This window comes from Phoenix dactylifera, chromosome 14, assembly GCF_051530095.1.
Source record: "Phoenix dactylifera cultivar Ajwa chromosome 14, Ajwa_hap1_PhDact_Kaust_v1.1, whole genome shotgun sequence".
In the NCBI taxonomy this organism is placed as follows: Eukaryota; Viridiplantae; Streptophyta; class Magnoliopsida; order Arecales; family Arecaceae; genus Phoenix; species Phoenix dactylifera.
Genome location: NC_143203.1, coordinates 26,419,969 through 26,440,493, shown reverse-complemented (window position 1 = coordinate 26,440,493; position 20,525 = coordinate 26,419,969). Strand labels below are relative to the sequence as shown.

Here is a 20,525-nt window from a genome sequence, read left to right as displayed (position 1 = left end):
AGCCTGCAGATAAATCGAGAGAAAAAAACAAACAGTAAAATTGAAATCATGGAAAGGGTTTTCTCTAAAAACAAAAAAGAAACAGGATCAGCACAGAAAAATATTTTTTGCATATGCGTTGATATAATTCATCCTACTCCAAGGAAGCCTAACCAGGTTGTATAATGAAAAATTCCTATGAAATCAACTCTTACATCATAGTTTCAACAGACGAACTGAGACTTCAAATCAAAATGATGAACTGATATTGGCAAACAAAGATCAGCACTAGTAGATTATGCGACAATTTAGAGCACCCACAAAATGAGGTGTCTTCATATAGTTTACAAAAGTTTTCTCAAAAAAATTAAAGGTTATAGAAGCAGTAGAAGAAAGTTACACGGTCACAATAAGCTATGCTGCAGAGTTTGCATCCCAGAAACAAAGCCCTGCTTGCTAATTGAATGTTCGCAATGATAAGTGCAGACATATTCGATCTCCAAAAAAATAATCACCACATTCCTGGTGCTTTTTCCATCGCGGTATTATATTATTCATTCAAAGTGTATGGCAGTACATATCAATGGCTACTAATCTTCGTCTTTCTGCTTTGGCTTCCTGTATGTTTCTTCAACGTGCTTGGCCACAAAGAGCCATGTATTCACGAGCTTCTTTACATTTGGAACATTGTAATTCTGGGCAATGTAAATACCACAGCCAGTTCCCAGCAAAAAAGAGAAGCTGCTTCTGATTATCCCCATCTTCAAATGCTCTATAGTTGAAAAGAAGATAAATCATTTTGGTTGTTCCATTCATAAAGTCATGGAAAGAGGAGCAAAGAGATCATACTACTTTGATGGAATATGCAGAGAGAGATTATTAACTTAATAGATGGAATTTTCCTATCATGATAAATTCATGAATGTGATATCAAAAAGGAGTGACAATGACATCTTAATTGATATAATATTTACTGTTAGAGTGATGAAATGATATTAAAAATGAAGTTAAATTCTTAAAATAAACCGAGAATCACAAGCAGTTGCTAATAGATTCCGAAAAGGTAGCCAAGGGTACTAGGAAAATGCTGATGTATAAGCTTTACTCTAAGAAAAATAAATAAGTCTGCTGCAGTACAATTTTACTATTTTTATTCAAGTAAAAGTATCTCTTCCATCGATTTAGCCATAGGTAAAAAATAGAGCTAGTTTTTACTGATTTAATTAGTAGTGATGTTTAACTTTTTTGAAGGGGAAAAAATGGCAGAGGGAAGGAGCACAATAATGATCAAAGGTAGAGAATGGTACATGAGTGAGGGCAAAGTAATGCTTGGAGGCAAAGACGGTCATCATGACAGCAATAAGTAGAAGAGCGAGCATGGAGATGGCGGGTGCAGTGAGAGTGCAGTATGCCATGGGTAGCGGAGCAAGGTAGGGGGGCACAGTGTGAGTGAGCTAAGGATCATCGACGAAGAAGGGAATATAACAATAGCAAAATGTAGAGGAAGGAACAAGGTAGAGGCAAAATGACCTTAGGGACATGCAAGCATGATGATTCCAGATATATGTCACAGTTGAAAATGTGACTCATGCATGGGCCAATGAAGAACTCCAAAGTGTTAGTAAATGATTAAAATAGTGTTCAGATGCAAAGTTGTCAGGAAGATGGTTGTCACGTAGGATTGACAGGACTGTAATTTAAGGAAATTAGGTTTCAAAAGAAAGAGAAGTGGTACTTAGGGTAAGTGAATGGTGATTACATATTATGAACTATAAGAAGTCACACAAGGGCGAAAAAGGAGTCTAAAACCCTATTGAGAGCTACCAATCATTGAAAGATAAAAGAACTCAAACAACCTTCCTTGTGGTTTTTGGAAGGGGTGTGGTCTTGATCTGAATTAAGTAGAGAGGGCACAGTCTCAACCCCAATCAAGTCAAATCAGGTCAGATTCAATAGGTCCAGTGGCTTGTTCTAACATGGTATAAACAACAACAGATATAGCAACATCAAGGCTCCACTACTGTGACCAAGTGAGTGATAGTTGAACCATGCTGGAATAAGTGAAACAATACAGACAGGCATTATTTCCAAGTAGAAAGGGAGGCTTCAGATATGATTCATATTAGATGAAACCTAAAGGTGGGGGTTTAAGTTATTAGGTCGCAATGCTCCCCATCAAACTTTTACACCTTACCTCCGCCTCCAAGGGCAATTCTAAATCGGGCCCCTCTGCCTTCCTGTCTCCTTGTCCCTCTCTCTCACATCAGACCAAACAATAATGTAATCCTTCTTTTAGTGTCCGGGCCCATGTTTGGATTCGTGGAGATGCCACAACGGATTAGGGTTAGGATAAGATTATGATGGGACTACAGGAGGAAGCTAAGCTATTTCACTTCAATATCTGTTATCGATAATTGTAATGAGGCTAGGAAAGGAAGAAGGACGGGATACATTTTCCCCATCCCCAAGGCCCACTACCTCCCTCATTTACCCCATATCCAACCTCGCTAGCACACCCTCTCACCATCAACCTCTCTGCTTCACGAAGCTACATGCTGACCAAAACCTTAACCCTAAAGTCAAAAGTTGGATCACATTAGAAAAGAACTGAAATGGTGGAATCCTAAGCTTAAAATAAAGTTGGATTGGGTCTAAAACTTGATAGTTAAAAAGGTCAGGTATAAGGCACATTTGGACCGACTCATAATATTGCATTGGACGTTTAAATGAGTGGACTTAAACCCAACTCAACCTATTTGCGGGCCTAAACCAAGCTATTTAAGTTCAACATGAAACAATTTGTTTAGTTAAAAAGAGATTATGAAAAAAAATATATGAAGATGCTTGGCTTGACACAAGGATTCAATTCAATGGTTTGATTGGCAGAGCAAAACCCCACTCTTTGATAGGAAGCTATTGAAGTTTAGGGGCAGGCATGAAAGGAAATCCTAGAGAACCACTACAATAAACATGTGCTAGTGTGAATCCCATATTCAGAAGGGCATCGACATGAATATATACATGTTACATGAACTCAGGCCGAGATATTTCAACATGCAAAGGGTTGTATCTTAACAACATGTATTACATGTCTAGAAATAGCACAAAACATGAGCAAAAAAGAAGAAGAAAGAAACAATACGCTATGTTTTATCACAGTTAAATAAGATGACCGCTAAATTGTCCTACATAGCCCTTAGACTCGAAAACAAGTTTTGCACAGCAAATGGCAACAAGCAGGTGTGTGGATATTAAAGAAGAGTATTTAGTCATGCACCATGAAAGATTAAAAATGCCTCTAATAAGGCTTGAAAAGTGGGCATACTGGTCATTGTTTAACAACCATTAAACAAGCAAATCTTGAGCAAGCAAGTTATGAGAATGGATGGAATAAGCAGCCAATACAACACGTGTTTACTAAAAGGTGGCATATAATTCAAGGAGGAAAGAGAATTAATTGGTCAATCATAAGAGGGATTCCTATGTTTCTATTCCTAACAAGGTGGAGCATAATTGGAAAGGCCGTCATTGAGTCCATTTTGGTTTCCTTTTTTCCTTTTTTTTGTGTTGGGGGGCGGGGGGCGGGCTTTATCTAGTGTAGTGAGTTTCGCTCATGTTTGAACACTAGAATCACAAATAAAAGGCCCCTGCTAAGGAAAGGGAGGCTGGCTACATGCACAAATGGATCAATTAAGTATCTTAGTAGAAGCTCAATTTATTTTACATGATTGTCCTTTTTCTACTTTTTCTATGGATGAATCTATCGTCTACTTCCTTATCTTCTTTTCCCCCTCTTGATGCTTATTTCTTTATACAGAAACAAATAAGTACATAATATTTTACGTTCCATCTCTATCTTTCCACCATTATAGCTTGTCAATTTCTTTTTTCCTGCTATCAGACTCATTAGTCAACTGGTGTTAATTCAGCAATAATTAGACTCTTGAACCTTAAATTTGCTCCCCGTCACCCCTAATCCAATTTTACTAATCAAATTTGTTCATATATTCATTTAGCAGAAAAATATTAAAATGTTGTAATATAGAGTTGTAAACCTGCCTACGTTTATATTTAGGGAAGATGTCTAAAAAGGGTATGAGGATAATTATATTCATAAATCTGATTGTTGATAATGTATACATCCAAGAGAGCAAGCAAGAATCAAAGACAAATGACATGATGATGCTTGACTTCCAAATCCCGACCTCTTCCCTCAAAAGATACTTAGTTCCCTTGTGCAAGTATAAAGGAGTCTGCAAAAATTTGATTCTTGTGTATATAAGGTGATTACACCAGCTCTTATCTTATCAATTCGCGAACAGCTTCTAGAAGGCAATGGTTTGTGTCCATTCTTACACACTCAAATCCCCTTGTAAATGGTAACATTATGTAAACCATGCCTTAATATTTCTGTCCAGGTTTTCTTTGTGACCCTTTTATTTTTTTCACCTCTCTCCTTGCTAGAGTTGTCTCTCGCCTACAATATATATGCTCAAGCCATTTAAAATGGCCTTCCTTCTAATTATTGATTAGCCTCCATAAGCACTGCTGCTAAATCTTCACTAGTTTGCTTGCTTCAGACTATAGCCTTCGTAGTTTTGCAACATCCTCATTTGCGTTATGTTCTTATGATGGGCCTTTCATCAGCCAACAGACTAATCTCTACACTATAGTCAGTCTTATACATGCCCTATAAATTCCTTATACGTTAATATTCATCTTTGTTGAAGACCTACTGCCACCAAGAAATTCTTAAAAGTTAAAAAATCTTCATAGGAGTTTATATCTTAGGCAAAGGAACCTCAGCGAAAGAAGTTATCTTCACAAGCCTCTAGAAAGTCAACTTTTCTATCCTTTTTTGCTCTAAATTCTCCATCAGTTGCCTGGGAAAATTGCTCAACAGTCGACCTTTTCAATGTAAACCTAATTCGGTTTGTTAAGAACACTATAACTTGTCTTAATCTTTGTTCAGCTATCATGTCATGTAAATACTAAAAATGCCTTCAAAATCTGACCCCCATGAAAACCAGGCAATTTAACGGATGTTCTCCTTTTTGTAATATGGTAACATCATCTTTTCCTCAATCCCTACAACATTCTTGCAGATTTCAATACCTCATGAAAAACAAATCAGCTCAGCCTATTCCAGACTTCCATAGTTCATATGGAATTACCTTAATACTTCAATCCAATAACAACTTTTGCAAATCTAAAAATGCAACGCAGTACCTAGGGCTTGCTTTAGGGTTTTTCCCTGATCAAGATGGAATCTTGGCCGTAACTCCATTTCCTTGCACCCCCCCCCCCCCGGCGCCGCAATGTGATGCCAAAAATTTTCCACAGATAGATTCTGTGACGCGTCCATTTCCAAAACCGACTGAGCCCTAATTTTCCAAATATTTTCTTGTCATCATTTCTCTCGTTTTCTATACCCCTAACCGATTGCTAAGCAGACATCACAAAACCCTGAACAAAGAGTTGCATCTAATAAATTAACCTAGAAATTGATCGCAAGAATCAAGAAACACGAGCAATTAAACAGATAGACACACAGATGTAAAGCTTTCTCTTCTGAAAAAAAAAATAATAATACTAAGCGGGGCGTGTAAGAGGAAACCTATAAGGAGAAGCGAAGAGCTTACCGAGCGTTTATGCTTCCGATGGAACGGATGGATCGGGGGAGGAAGGAGGAGGCGGGGTCGAGATATCAAAGCGGAGCGAGAAAGAGAACAGAGGAGAGAGAGCGCCGGCAAATAGCCCCATAGGAGAGAGGTTTATTCCCCTGAACTCGGCTTGCGACCCAAGGCGGATGGGTCCCGATCAGAACCCCGGACGAGCTCAAATGGGACCCAGACGCCATTCACTTGGTTTGATGGACCTGAGACTTGGCCCGAATTGTATTCGATTCAGAAGTGAACATGGAAAACCAATTGCTAGACCTACCCGTCCTTTTTGACCGGGCAGTCTACAGTATAGAAAATCTAAGAGTTAATTGGACTAGCAATATTCTCATTTTTAGCTTGAAAGTCAATTACCCAAAATTCAAAAACATAAAATATGTGAACCTGAACCCAAACCGAGCGCAACTCCAAAATTGGGTTTGCATTGAAAATCCCGACCCAATTCAAATTTGTAGTTTGATTTGGAGACGAGATACCGGACAACATATTATAAAAATGCATATCCCTTTTCGAAGATCTCATGAATGTTCATGCCGGTGTCTCTAGTTTTTTTTGTTTTAATTTTGTATTTCATTAGTATAACATGGCAACATTTATAGGTAACTTCGTTAAACTGATTCTGTGAACCTGAACCCAACCTTGAGCTGACCCTATTTTGTACTTGAGCTCGAATAATTGAGGTCGAGCTAGGGTTGGGTAATTGGAAAGGTCGGGTAAAGGCCAGGACAGATGCCTTGGAGTCTTTGGTTGGGCATGGACTGATCTCCAAACCACCCCATTTCCATCCCTATCTAAAGGTGAAAGCTGAATTAGGAGACAAAATTGTCTTTTCTTTTTTTGATAATAATAAGCAAAATAATCATAGAACATACATATATGTATGATATTATTTTCCAAAATTGCAATGACAAAGTCCCTTATTTTGATTTGGTTGAAATATGCAATTTCTACCAACACAACATATTTACCTCAGCATAAATATTTTAGATTAAATGGTAGCGTTGTGACAACCAATGGCAGTGTCCTTGTGCAACTAGTGTTATGCATATTAAAGGACTACAAGATAATCAACACATGCAAAAAAGGGTTTCTTTTCCTCTCCTTTTTTTGCATGAGAGGAGGGGGCCATATTGGGGTGAGGGTGGGAGATAAATTTTATTTGAGAAAGAAGGAAGCTTAAAACTAGAATTTCCTTCTTTGTCGCATGCATGGTTAGTTCTTTTACTGTTTAAATCGACATGCCATTAACTACATAAATATTAAGGAAGAAATTTGTAGCCAAAAGTCTTTTCATTAGCTATGATAAAATAGTTATATACACTTCATATGGGATCAATATCTCTACATCAAAAGAATTAAGTAAAATTCGTCAATGATATGATACACACAAAGCCACTCTCTCTCTCTCTCTCTCTCTCTCTCTCTCTCTCTCTCTCTCTCTCTCTCTCTCTCTATATATATATATATATATATATATATATATATATATATATATATAGTTGGCAAAATCAAGAAATGATTTTTATCATATGGAATTGTATAGCTGGTCATATCTTTCAAATCCAATTGCATAGTTAGTTGAGAAAATCAAGAAAAGATTTCCATCATATAGGATTGTATAACTATCCATATTTGCCTAATCTGATGCTGAGAGATTCAAGGTATGATTTCCATAAAAAAATTTATGTTATTTGGTATGAATGAACTAAGCACAAAAGTTTAAAAACCTAGAAATCTGTTGGTGCTCTTGCCTCATACAATAACAGAGTGACGAAATGAAATAAAGCATGAATTTTCATGTGCTGGCACTTATAGTTATCATGGATTTGAAAATTATTCAGGGATTTTATTTCAATCAGAAAAATTCGCTTCTGAAAGGAGTCATGAAGAGAAAAAAAAAAAAAGTGAATTCAAAACTGCAGGAGACGCATTCTTTTCAAAAAATTCAGACGTCATTATGACAAAACTTGGTGGCTATGATGAGATCATGGATTGAGTGAGAAAATGATAGTCGGGCAAATTTAGCTATCAAAGGTTTTTTTTTTTTTTTTGATGATAAAGGAGGCTAAGAAAGAGCCACTCGAATTTTATGAATGAATGAAGATTATTTTACAGGGAACTATTTATAGGACGGAGCAGCAGAGTGGTTCCTATAGGTGCTGTCTCCGAATGAGCAAGAAAACTTCTGTGAATCACAGAAGCAAGCTTTTAGAGAGACAAATTAATGCACGCGTTCAACAGAGAGGTGTCTAAAAATCTCTCTATTCATCATTTACTGCATTTTTTTGTGCATATTAAGCTTAATGTTGCTAATCACAAGTCCTTTGCTAAGCTAACTTATTCAAGCTCACTGCTTCAAGGTTTAATAGCAGATCCTTAGCAGATCTTTGCGCGAAAATATGGTGGCAATGTCACAAACCCTGGAACCTAGAATAAAATATATAAAGAACAAAAGTAGGAGAGATTGACTTGGACCACTGTCCATTATCCCCCAAACAGATATTACTAATAGTTACATGATCAAGCATTTAACTAATGTAAGAATGGCACAGTGGCCATCTAAATCTGTGCAATTAAAATGCCATTAATGTACTTATCAGAAAAAATGCCATTAATGAGATCTATTCTATCTCTTTATGAGAGATGGACTGATGTTGTCCTCAAAATTATTCAAAAACTGGACATTGAGTTGCTTGCCTGGGGTATCTTTGACTACATAAAGCCAACTCTTCAGCATTGCACCAGTCACATCAAATGGATGAAGCTTAAAAAGCAAGCTCACTTGATATAATTGTATCTCCGCATAAATAATTTTTACAAGAGAGAGAAGGTATGCTAGGAGAGATGACTAGAGGAAGCGAGGTGTTAACTTCTCAACAAAAGAGAAGGGTTTTGGAACGAAGCCGCATTAAAAATCACTCATGCCAAACTGATGAAATACCAGTGAATTAGGTTATTGCTTATAATTATAGCATTAAAACGCAATAGCCATCGAAATCAATGGCCCATGGATCTGCAGATCATCTTAGTTATTTCACACTGCTTCAAATCCAGAATGAATTGGAGGGTTTAATGTGTAATAAATAAATATAGTTTGGTTTCACCACCTGCTCCTTTTGTATCAGTAAAATAAACAATGAGAGGTAGAATCTGAGCTGTGTTAGTGTCACATGCGCTTTTAAGAGCTCTACAGTTTCATACCTACAGAAAGTACTTCAAAATTTATGTGGTTCCTAACATAGAGTTGAATTGGTGTTCCACTTTATTTGTAAGGCGATGAGTGGCTTTAGAAGTCCACTAAGCCTACTATATTATCAATTTTCAGTGCAATCGAGTCTTTTGGCCCCCTTCCTTTTGAATAGCTTTTCAGTTTGCAGAGATTCCAATTAATATTGCAAGGATGATGGGCACCTAGTTTCCACCCCCAAAAAAAAGAAAGAAAAGAAGGATTATGGACACCTAACGTCGTAGATCTCAAAAGCCTCTCTGGTCTCCACATAGCATAAACTCGTTCATGCTCGTCCTTTTGGTTTAGAGAGAGAGAGAGAGAGAGAGAGAGAGAGAGAGAGAGAGATTATATTGCGTCAGATTGATTGGTCTGAAATAAACGCTTTCAGAAGCAAGAGAAAGAGAATATTGTCAAGAAAACATGAGAACAAGAGAAGGGAAAACCCTTTCGAAGTCCAAGAGTCTCCAATCTGGCGAAAAAGAGCAGGCCATGAAGATAGATATACGAATTACCGCCGGAATGTCTTCTTCTACAGTTAGTTTACAACAGTCTTAGCAGCAGCAGTAGTAGTAGAAGGTGATAAGGACTAAGAAATGTTACATGATAGAGGTGCTAAAGGCAGACATGTAGACCGATGGACCTAGAGAAATAGTTAGAGGCATGCAGCTGGTTGCATTTAGTTGGTGGACGTGGAGCATGAGGAGGACTTGGAGGAGCTGCATTCATCTTTTAGACCGGTGCTTTTGACAGGGAAAAGATCCAGAGTTTTCAGAGGCCTGCAGCATGGAGGAACACGTGAACTCGCATCCATCGTTGTCATCCATTCTTGCTCAAACCCCATAGCACTTGTCATCGGCTCTTCTTCTTCTTCTTCAGTTCCAACAGTCTCCAACTTGCCAACCAAATCCATGCCTTGGGTTGTTGCCTCCTGAAGGCAAGCTTATTTATACAATTATTGAAGAAGAATGGTGATGTTTGAACTAATTATAGAAGCATACATATATGACACTTGAACAAGCATATAATATCCTTCTTTGTGCTAAATTCTTGAGGTCCTTTCTGAATATTAATTGAAATCCAAAAGGACACTATCAGTTATGAAGAAACTATAAAGCACCCAAACATAGTTTACTAGGCAAAAGAAAAGGTCTAGGAATGAGATCAGACATTGCTCGACATGAACCATGAACAGCACAACAATAATCACAAGTTGGCAGACAACATAGAAACCAAGTTCACACACACACACACACATCCCCAAGAAGGAGAAGAAGATGAAAGCAAGCAAGGGTCAGGGTTATTGCTCTTAGGAGTGTCAGAGCAACAGCAAAATAGTTGCTGCAAAATATAATATTCAAGAAGAAGAGATGGAATCAGTAGACCAGGCAAAACCCTCCAAAAAAATGAAACCATGTTTGTTTTGCTTAGTCATTTGAAATCTGGCAGACCAAAACACTAACCGAACACTATAACAATGCACAATAAAAAAAGAGGCGAGAAGAAGAAGAAGAAGAAGACCTGATGGAGCAAGTGAGGAGGCATGTGGCGTTGGAGTATAGGGGAGGGAGGAGGAGGAGCATCCTCTGACTGGTGAAGCTGGTAGTGGAGCAGCTGTTGGTGCCGACTGAGCCTTCGGCGGAGCTTCTGTCGTTCCCTCGCCTTGTGGTTCTGGAACCAGTAGAACACATTCTTGCCCTCAATCTTCCCATAGTAGGAGAGATGTGCCGTTATCTGCTGTATCTGGGCAGCATTTGGAGTTCTAACCCCACTTCTATACATCTCCTCCAGTATCATCAGCTGCTCTGGGGTTGGACACCACCTAGTTGAAGGAGTCTGCGGCATCTTTGTCTCTCTCTCTAGTTATCTCTCACTTCCTGTCCTCCTCTTGTCTTTCTTTCTTTCAGTTTTGGAGTTATATATAGAGCGGTAGGGGCGCAGGCAAGGTCTGGGACTATGAGAGAGAGAGGTAGAAGAGACAGGGACAAAAGGGATTGGAGTAAGTCCAAAGTGGGGAAGAAGGGAAAAAAGATGGGGCGGGGAAAGTGCTGTCACGCTGATGGTGGTCTCAGAAAGGCATTCATTGAGGGTTTCAATGCGTTGGTTCACCTCTTTACTTTCCTTTTTCTCTTCTGTCTCTCCTCCTCATTTTCCTCCTCATTGGTCCTCGAGCGTTAAGGCGCGGTGGGTTTAAAAAAGGAGGGATGGAGGGGGAGAGAGAGAGAGAGAGAGAGGGGTAAGTGCCACTAGAGAGAAGGAATGACACGAAGCTTGTCACACGCCTTTTTGTCTACAATCTGATTGGATAATAAATTATAAGGTGATGATGACCGGCATCATTTAACTCTAGTATAAAACTTTCTCCTGAGTGATATTCCCACCACCTTAGGAAGTAATGGACTGTTAGGCCCGCATTAGGTCGCTAGTGCCATTAGTCATCACTTGAACCTAGCTACGTACATGGGCAGAAAACTTCTACCAATCCAAAAGTTCAATGTGTTTGAGCGTGATTACCAATTTGAACACTTACCTCACTAAATCTTGCAAGAAGCTTCTTGATGCACCCATTTGGGTTGCCTAATGGAACAAGTGGCACCCATTTGGTTGGAGGACATTGCCACCACTGCTAACACCTTCCCTTCTCTTAATAAATTATTAGAACCATCCTATTTTTCTTGGTGTTTAGGTGGAATGACCCACCACGAACGTTTTATTGTGGGTGCAACTTTTCAACATGGTTAAGTACTATATATCTAAATGATTCTTTAACTCAGCTACTACAGAAGTGTGTTCTTTCTAAAAAAAATTAAGGAACTTCATTTATCATCAATCGATTTATTAACTTATGACTACAAACATGCTGCCCCTCGAATTCCTTCAAACAACGCAATTCATTTCCATTTAGAACATATTATATTTGTTTGTTGTTTGAAAAACAGAAAGATGTCAAGCAAAATTAAAAGTTTTTTGGTTTACGAGAAGATAAAGATTATGACCAACAAAGGCACGGCATTTTCATTATTGAATGAAGGCCACGGTTCATGGTTATGCCACTAGAGAATACCACACCTTTCTTAGGAGTTTAAAGAAGACTGCTACCATAAGATGTGAAAATGTCCAGTTGTATAACAAAAGGAGCTAGACGACTCGAATGATGAACTGGTCTATGGGTTATTAAGTACAAATCAATGGATATGGGTTGTATCTTTCGTGCGAAAGAAGGATTCCCCTTCATTCATATGAATCTACTATTGGATCATCCATCACACAAATCTCAAAGAACTACAGAGTCTATCATTAATCCATCTGCACGGATATTGTCACAACCCAGATCTCACCCAAAAAGACTAGCCGAAAGTTATTATTTTAGTTTCTTTTTTGATTCTATATAAGTACCCAAAATCTATCTAGCGAATAACCGATGTAGAATTAAACACACATCCGCACGGGTCCTCACATACTCTCTCTGCTTAAGCTCTGATGTCCTCGTCAAGCTAAGGGTCCAAATCCATTAAAATCTAACCACAAGCACTACGATCGGCCTGTGGTCGGTTTTAATACGACATGCTGCAGAGTCTCCTAATTTATATAGGCTATAGGTCGAATCTGCTATGATACAATTTTTCATAACCCAAGACTTCACCCAAAAAGACTATCCGAAAGTTATCATTTGGATTTTTTGATCTTGTAAAAGTATCCAAAATTTATCCAGCAAATAATTGATGTGGGACTAAACATACGTCCGCACAGGTCATCACAGATATCAAAATGACTAGTGGATGATCCAACAGTGTGAAGGAACTGGAATCCTTCTTTTGCGTAGAAGATACAACTTGTTCCCCATCTCAATTGGGATATAACCTGTACAAAACAAATGGATTATAAAAGAACAACACTTGATATCCGCATGGCCTTCTCCATTTGAAATCAAATGCACCAACCAACTGGATAGGAATTTCGTACTTTGCAGAACGAGCTCTTAACAAAAGAGGTCCTTGGTGCGGCAAATCGATCTTGCCACCATAAATGCAAGAAAGAAAGATGATGATACCAACAAAACCATTGTGAGAAATTGAAATGTCCTACAATGAGGATAAAATAACAGCAATTCATGTAGCCTCTCTCTCTCTCTCTCTCTCTCTCTCTCTCTCTCTCCACACACACACACACACAAATTATATATACCTAGGTCCTTCCGTATGATAGCATCTTGTACTTAATCTCTCTCAAGCTAGCACCATAAGGTACTGGAAGTACCGTATATATAGCATACAAGACATGGTTATAGGGTTGGTAACTCCCAAGATATAGGAAACTAGTTAAGAACACGAGTCTGCTCGCATCTCACGACAATCCAAGGTTTGGTGAAAAGGACTCGTTTGTCTTATCATATCTTTCAGCGTTACTATCTTATTTTCCTAGCCAAGAGCTGCATGGTAACATGTTTGCATCTGGTCTTTGGTGGTAAAAAAAAAAAAAAAAAAAAAAGAAGAAGAAGTGTTTCGCCACTTGGCCGCCCAAGCCAAAAAATGGCTTCTATCTGCGAGACCGAACTGTTGTCTTGTCGCTTGGTCTTGTGAGAGGCCTTTACGATGGTTCCCTTCATTCTGGTGCCGGATGCATTCCTTTTTCTTTTTGCGGAAATGGGCAGGGGTTGGAGTTTTGGAAGGCAAAGGATTGAACTCACGAGAAAGTACTCCCCGTCTCCATGCACGTGATTTGATGGAGCGTGGAGCATAGCAGACCGTGCGTACAGGGAATTAAAAGCAGAACTTATAAAATAACAACGTCGCTCAATAAATATGGCGTGGGCATCTAGGGAAGCTAGAAAAAGAATGCTTGCAAAGTCTACCGTTGCCTTTTGGCTCAGGAGATATGCCTGTAGTTGGTTTTCAAATATTTGTTTTGTTTACTCATAAAGAAATATAGTTGTTTACTTGCTTTGTTCACCGTTTGTGTTTCACAGAGATTGAGAGAGAGAGAGATAGTTGTTTACTTGTTTTGTTCACTACTTCACTGTCTGTGTTTGAGAGAGAGAGAGAGAGAGAGAGAGAGAGAGAGCTTGTTTTGTTCACTGTCTGTGTTAGAGAGAGAGAGAGAGAGAGAGCTGTTTACTTGTTTTGTTCACTGTCTGCGTTTGAGAGAGAGAGAGTAAGAGATTGAGAGAGTTATGGCCAGAACTGAACCTATTTGGTCGCTTGTCGTGTTTGGCGAGGTACTTGCTTCAGAAATGTTGGTGCTTTAGGTAAGCCAAGCATGTATTATTACAGGCTCTGCAACTTCGGCTGCATCAAGTTGGACTTTTGGTCAATGGTTCTTCGACACTATTTTCACATCTATGAGGATAAGGATGTACTTGCATCAACAATGAGCCAATATTGTGATTGGTTGTTGACCATTCCACAGTATAAATTGAATTAGAAGTAAAATTTGGATGACTCGCTGCTCTTTGGTGACCATGATGAGAAAGCTATAAATAATCAAAGGGCATAATCATGATTGAAACCAAGTTGTACATATACATTTGTATGTTTTTATCTATAAAAGTGGAATAGAATCTGATCGACCAACCAGATTTTAGTTCATCTCTCTCTGTGTGTATATAAATATATATCCGTATGTATGTATATTATATCAGAGAATTATAATATCTTCTTGACCAAAAAACCATATATTGCAACTTCCTTCGAAACAAGATAAGCATATTTTTGTCATCATCTCGAATCTATTTACATGTTTAAAACGATGCATTTATAATATTTAAATTAATTTTTAAGAGAAAGGGAAATAAATCCACCAGACTATAATTATTCATGCTCAAATACTTGAAGATGCCCTATTTAAGACTCGAACATAGAACCTTTATTTGCTAGGTAGAAGAATATAAATCATAACTAGATTACAAGGTTAATACCTTTAATATATATAGAACTATATATATTTTATTTATATGATGGAACAATATTTGAGCCCATAGAAAAGAGTTTGTGATTTCACAAGGAGTCCCAATTAGTGTTGTGATTTCACAAGTATCCAACACCAAGACTCCTCACTTGTATGCTTCGTTCTTGAAGATGCAGAAGCTTTAAAGAATTCAATCGCAAAATGGATTTGTCATCTTAGAAAATCAAGTAGCGAACTAGAGCATAAATAGGCATAGCACACAATACTTGTCAAAGATTTTCAAACATGGATAGAAGATTCAGCAAATTTCATTGCTAATAATATTTTGTCAAAAAATGCAAGAAATACTCTTCCTTGACCAATAAAGATCTTCATTTCTATCTGTCACACACACACACACACACACAGAGAGAGAGAGAGAGAGAGAGAGAGAGAGAGAGAGAGAGAGAGAGAGAGAGAGAGAGAGAGCCCTAAATGTTTAAAGCATAATTAACTAAGAAAGATTCATGAATACTCCATAGAAGAGACTAAGAAAAATTCGTGAATACTCCATAGAGGAGACAATAAAAAAAGAGAAGATAAATATTTTTAAGGGCGATGCGAAACAGTTTACTTCATCCTTTCTCTTTGGATGCATATTCACTTTATCTTCTTCTATAATTGTCAATTCGTAAGGGACTTTAACATTGTATTGAATATTATTGTCATGCTTGCATCCATATATACTTCTTGACCTACTAATGACACGATGCCGATTTGCTAATGAACGTTACTATTGTTATGTTAAAAATTGTTGGCCCTCCTAGAGAAAAATCATAAATCCACCTATGCTTCTACCATCAAGACATGCTTCCAAATTAATTTAAAAAGAAGTCAAACGATGAGAGGAGATGATCAATCCTCTCTCCCCTCCTTCAATCCGCCACTTTATGATTTTTGTTACATTATCTATCATCATTTTTCTTTTGTTTTCTCCCTAACTTGTTAAATACTCTCCTCTAAATGCCAAGACATGATCCCCATTTTTTTCCCTTCGTTCTTATTGTTGCTTCAACAATTACTAGCATAGAGGGTTTGGAGAAACATGTTTCATCTTTATCCTACACCAACTTCGCTTGTTCATCCTAATGGGGATTTCTGAAGTTGGTGCTTCAACGTATCATGCACGCATGCAGCGTTTCACCAACCATGTTCTGCTGGTGCAATTTTTTTTTATATTTAAAGTACAGGTTCATGCAAATATATGTGTATGGAAATAGAAGATGTCAGGCCAAAAAGCTAATGTTGGTAGCAGCGCTTATAGCAGGCGGTACGGCGAGAGTCGCAGTAGGTGATGTGACCTTTCCACATCATGTTTTAAATCATCTCATTCCCCTTTCTCCGCTTCCCCTTCTACCGCGAGAACGTTCCTTTTTTTTGATACAAACCTCGAGAACGTTCTTTGTTTGCAACTGCAATAACTAACGATACGATCGAAAAGATGCTTCATATCGGGGAATGATAGTTGACCGTTTGCCTTTTCAAGCCACCATGTTGTTTCACAATGGATGATGATCCCATGCAGCCAACTTTGAATCACACCATGACATTAATCCATGCAACACAGATTATATGCTGGATTTTTATCGAATGACAAGCAGGCAATCGAAAGTTTAGAATATTGTAGCTCCCATGTCATCGATATATATGTTAGTGTTAGGCATGTTTAATGTTTGCAAAAAGCAATATAGATGATTATGATCTCAAGATCATCCTTTGTGGATCTAACCTTTATTTATTTTTTTGGCTTTTTTTTATTTTAGCTCTTTTAGACTCTTTTGGTTGCTGCGGTATGTGATGATTAAAGATGATTGACCAATGGCATAAGAAGCTATATATATATATATATATCTAAATCTATCCTACCTACTCTCCTAACACCAACCAAACAATAAAAAATTTTAATCTATAAATTAATTTTTCGCCTTCTGTTGGATCATTCATTATCCAAACATAAATATAATAATTCCTCTCATCCTAGCTTTCTTAATTTATTTATTTATTTTTAGATTGCCTCCTTTATGACACTGATCCTAGTTTTGCCTTGCTGTATGCGATAATATGATACGTTTAAAATTCTAGTTTGGCCACAAGTAAATGGCTTGTTGGTGCTTAGTCTTTTTTAAATAAATCCTGCAAAACATTCATTTCTGCACAGCCTTTAAACTAGTAAATGATACTTGTGTAGAACAATATAATGTGATAAAAAAAATCGATTGTCAGGAGAAGAAAAAAAAGAAGAAAAGAAACTCCAACCAGAAGATGGAGAGAGTCTGCTGTCACATGATATCGGAGTGCTGGAATGTGTAGATTATGGTTACAATGAAAAAGTGCAGATGCATCGAAGCACCCGTCCACAGTTCAAAGTTCTGGACTAATAGCAGAATATATATATATATAACTTGGGATTGTGAATGTAAGGAGGGGGAAGGTTGGGAGAACGTCCAAAGGCTGCCCACTGTTTAGGTTGACCCATGGATGGCCCACTCTGCCGAAGGTTATGATGATCATGCATTCACTGTTTTATGTTGACCAAAACTAAGGGGCTGGGTCCCACGGAATTCCACCCTGACCTACCTCCTCAGAATCACCTGATCCTCTCTACTTCGGTATTTATTTTCCTCGAAAAGAAGAGCCTTGTTCCATCTCTCTGGAAGCTGGAGACGGGAGTGGCCGGGGGACATGAAGCTAATGAGTTACAGGAGAAGATCTACGTACAAGTGCACAAGGAAGGCAACATACTGCTCCACCCTCCCCATTCTATAACAGCTTTTAGATCTTTCCTGTGGCCGTGGCTCTACACCTTCCATTCTTAAGCGAACAAAGAAGCTCTATACCTACAGCTAAGCACAAATGCCTTCCCTTCTCTGTGGCCGTGGCTCTGGAATTTAAGAAACAACAAAGCATTTCCTACGCGACTGCTTCTACTGAGCTCTTTCCTGTCGCCTTGCTATGTTATTACAGCACTGTTCAGCAAAGAGGAGCGTGGTTTTCACCGAAAAACGAAGGGAGGCAACAAAAAAAAAAAAAAATCTGGAAATGCTCGCAGATTTTTTATTATAAAACTTTATTTTCTGGGCATTGTTCTTTCAATTTAAGTAGGTTGAGATCGTTTTTTTTTTTTTTTTTTTTTGATTGAGATGATTAAATGGCACAGGCAGTTCTACACTCTTCACCAACTTTATTGCATATGTGGATTTATGCTCGATTGAAATCCAAAGTTGGCTGTGTAGGAAACCGGAGTCGACCATGTACCCATCTCAAGATTCAATAATCAATGCCCTCCTCCAAGTGTGACTGAATTGTTTATAATTCACAGTGATTTTTGTTTTAAGGTATCTTGTTTCCAGAATCTTCATATCAATGAAGGTTGTTCCTATATTTGTCATTAACTGGGCATTAAATCTTTTTTCTCTCGAAAAAAAATAGGTTTTACTTTAAAAAAAGGTTGTTGTTGAGACTTTTTAACTTTTTTGCAGCCGATAATATTTTGTTAGAGATCATTTCTAGTAGAACCACCATCAAAATGAACCTTTGATAACTGTTTTAATGGTCCAAAAAGGTAGAGCCATGCCTATTTCTGTACTAATATGCTGCATATCTTATTCTTGTGAAGAGATTATTAGTTGGACCAGGTCCACCCGCTCAGTGATGGATCAATCCGACCGCAAAGGGATAACACGGATAAAAAAGAAACACAAGGAAAGGAGATATTATGCCCTACATCGCATGCACCATGGGATTATATATGCACTACGCTAATCATCTCGTCTTCTTTATATGGACTCCATTTATTATGTGCTTATCTCGGTGATTAGCCCACAAGAAAGAGACAAGCTGATTAGCAGGGTGCATAGCCATGCGGGAGCATACAATATAGAGTATAATTTATTGGAAGGAAAAAAGTGTGGTACAAATATGTCTGCACATGTTTTTGTGGTTGGACCGGTCCATCACTGAGTTGGTGGATCTGGTCCAATCAATAATTTCGTACTCTTAAGGAAAAGCCTCGGTCGATGTAATCTCATTATTATTAAGACAGATGGTATAATCCATCATTTAACAACTGCACCTTTAATACGCTTTTAAGGCGCTGTCCTCTAACTTAACACCTTTGAAGAATGTACTTTCAGCTAAGAAGGTACGTATAGTTGACTAGGGGGAAAAAGAAAACAAGAAGAATAATGAATGTATAGATAGCTCAGGTTAAGCTTAAAGTTATGGAAAGTGTTACAATAGTAGAGACAAGAGACTGATAAAATCTTGGTATGACAGAGAGAGAGAGATGTTAAATATATATATGAACCTGATGCTAAACACATCCTTCTTTTTTCCTCTTTTTTTTTCCTGCTACTTGAGACATGAGCATATATATTGGTTGATGAGACCAAAGCGTTAATCATTCGAACATTAGATCTGAGTTCGAAACAACACCCTGGATCCATTCATGCAGAATCTTCTATATATATATATATATATATATATATGGTGTCTATTAGTTTCTTAGGCTATGCCTTGTAATTCAAACATTTGAATCTAGTTTAATCCTGCACCTCTGGCTATTAATTGCATGGCTCCTTTGTCATATCTGACGTGTGCATTAATGCATGTACTCCATTATAGTTGGCATAATTGGGATTAATCTATCATGCACTTTTTTTTTTGTTTCCTTTCTTTATTCTATATAAAAGCATGAATAAAATTTATGTTGTAGAAGCAATTATAATCTTTGAATCTAATTAGAGACATTCTGTCCATATGAACTACCCTCTAAAGAACTTCTAATGTGACTATAATTTCAAATATCATAGAAACTATTGTTAATTTGCAGATATAACATTTAGCCACTATGTATTCAAAAAAATAAATTTTGCCCAGAGTCATGCAGTTAGACCAAGGTCACTAAAATATAATATATCCCTGCAAAAGGTTATCTTTCGACAATTAAAAATATAAGTAAATTACATCTATAGCTTTCAACAGGGTTTTGGTTTAGAAACTGTTGGAATTTCACTGAAGGCCATGAGGTGATTATAAATAGACCTTTTTAACATGCGGTCCCTCTGTAGAACCACGTGCAGCAATAAGGGGCCACGGACCGACTTTTTAATTTCCAGTCCCTCCCCTATCCGTCGCCTACCAGTGCATAGGCTTTTAGGAGGACCGGGAATTAAAAAGAAATATGCATGGTGGTCCAGGTGTTAAAAAGTTGGTCAATAGAGATTTTTTGTCAGAGCGCGGTCCACATAGACTCATATAGACAGGTCATCAAGTTTCTCCTATAAATATTGAAAAATGTTAAACCTAAAATATATTTTTGACCCTTTTCATATTAATATAAGATGAAATCAATTGCTTCATCATTATGGTAATTCAGATTTGCTAAAGGTAATAAATTCAAATCCTCCCCCATAAACATAGTGCACCATAACCTTAAAATGCATGGATACTCCATAAACTTTTCCGCCATAACCATTAAGTTGTCCTCTCGTAGATTTAATTCAATGGAATAATAAGAATTTCAATAAATACAGGCCCTTGATACTCTATTGATTATAATAAACCATAAATATTAGTCTCTATGAAACAATCGGAGAATCATTCTGAGGTTGCGAAATGAAACATTTGATTTGAAATTTTGGTGGCATAATCCTCTTGGTGTTTTATTTATAGTATTATTTCTATATATAATCATA

General features: G+C 37.6%; 2 protein-coding genes across 2 annotated transcripts; both read right to left on the bottom strand.

Moving 5' to 3' along the window:
• Positions 1-222: 222 nt before the first annotated feature.
• On the bottom strand, positions 223-5,770 carry LOC103696357 (uncharacterized). The gene is made up of 2 exons (XM_008777957.5): positions 5,622-5,770; positions 223-751 (listed from the first exon to the last, which is right to left on the bottom strand). Exon 2 carries the CDS (start codon positions 738-740, stop codon positions 570-572), a length of 171 nt encoding a protein of 56 aa, XP_008776179.1. The 5' UTR covers positions 741-751; positions 5,622-5,770; the 3' UTR covers positions 223-569.
• Positions 5,771-8,930: 3,160 nt separating this feature from the next.
• On the bottom strand, positions 8,931-11,110 carry LOC103696349 (WUSCHEL-related homeobox 3B-like). The gene is made up of 2 exons (XM_088710754.1): positions 10,408-11,110; positions 8,931-9,817 (listed from the first exon to the last, which is right to left on the bottom strand). Exons 1-2 carry the CDS (start codon positions 10,729-10,731, stop codon positions 9,566-9,568), a joined length of 576 nt encoding a protein of 191 aa, XP_088566880.1. The 5' UTR covers positions 10,732-11,110; the 3' UTR covers positions 8,931-9,565.
• Positions 11,111-20,525: the final 9,415 nt, after the last annotated feature.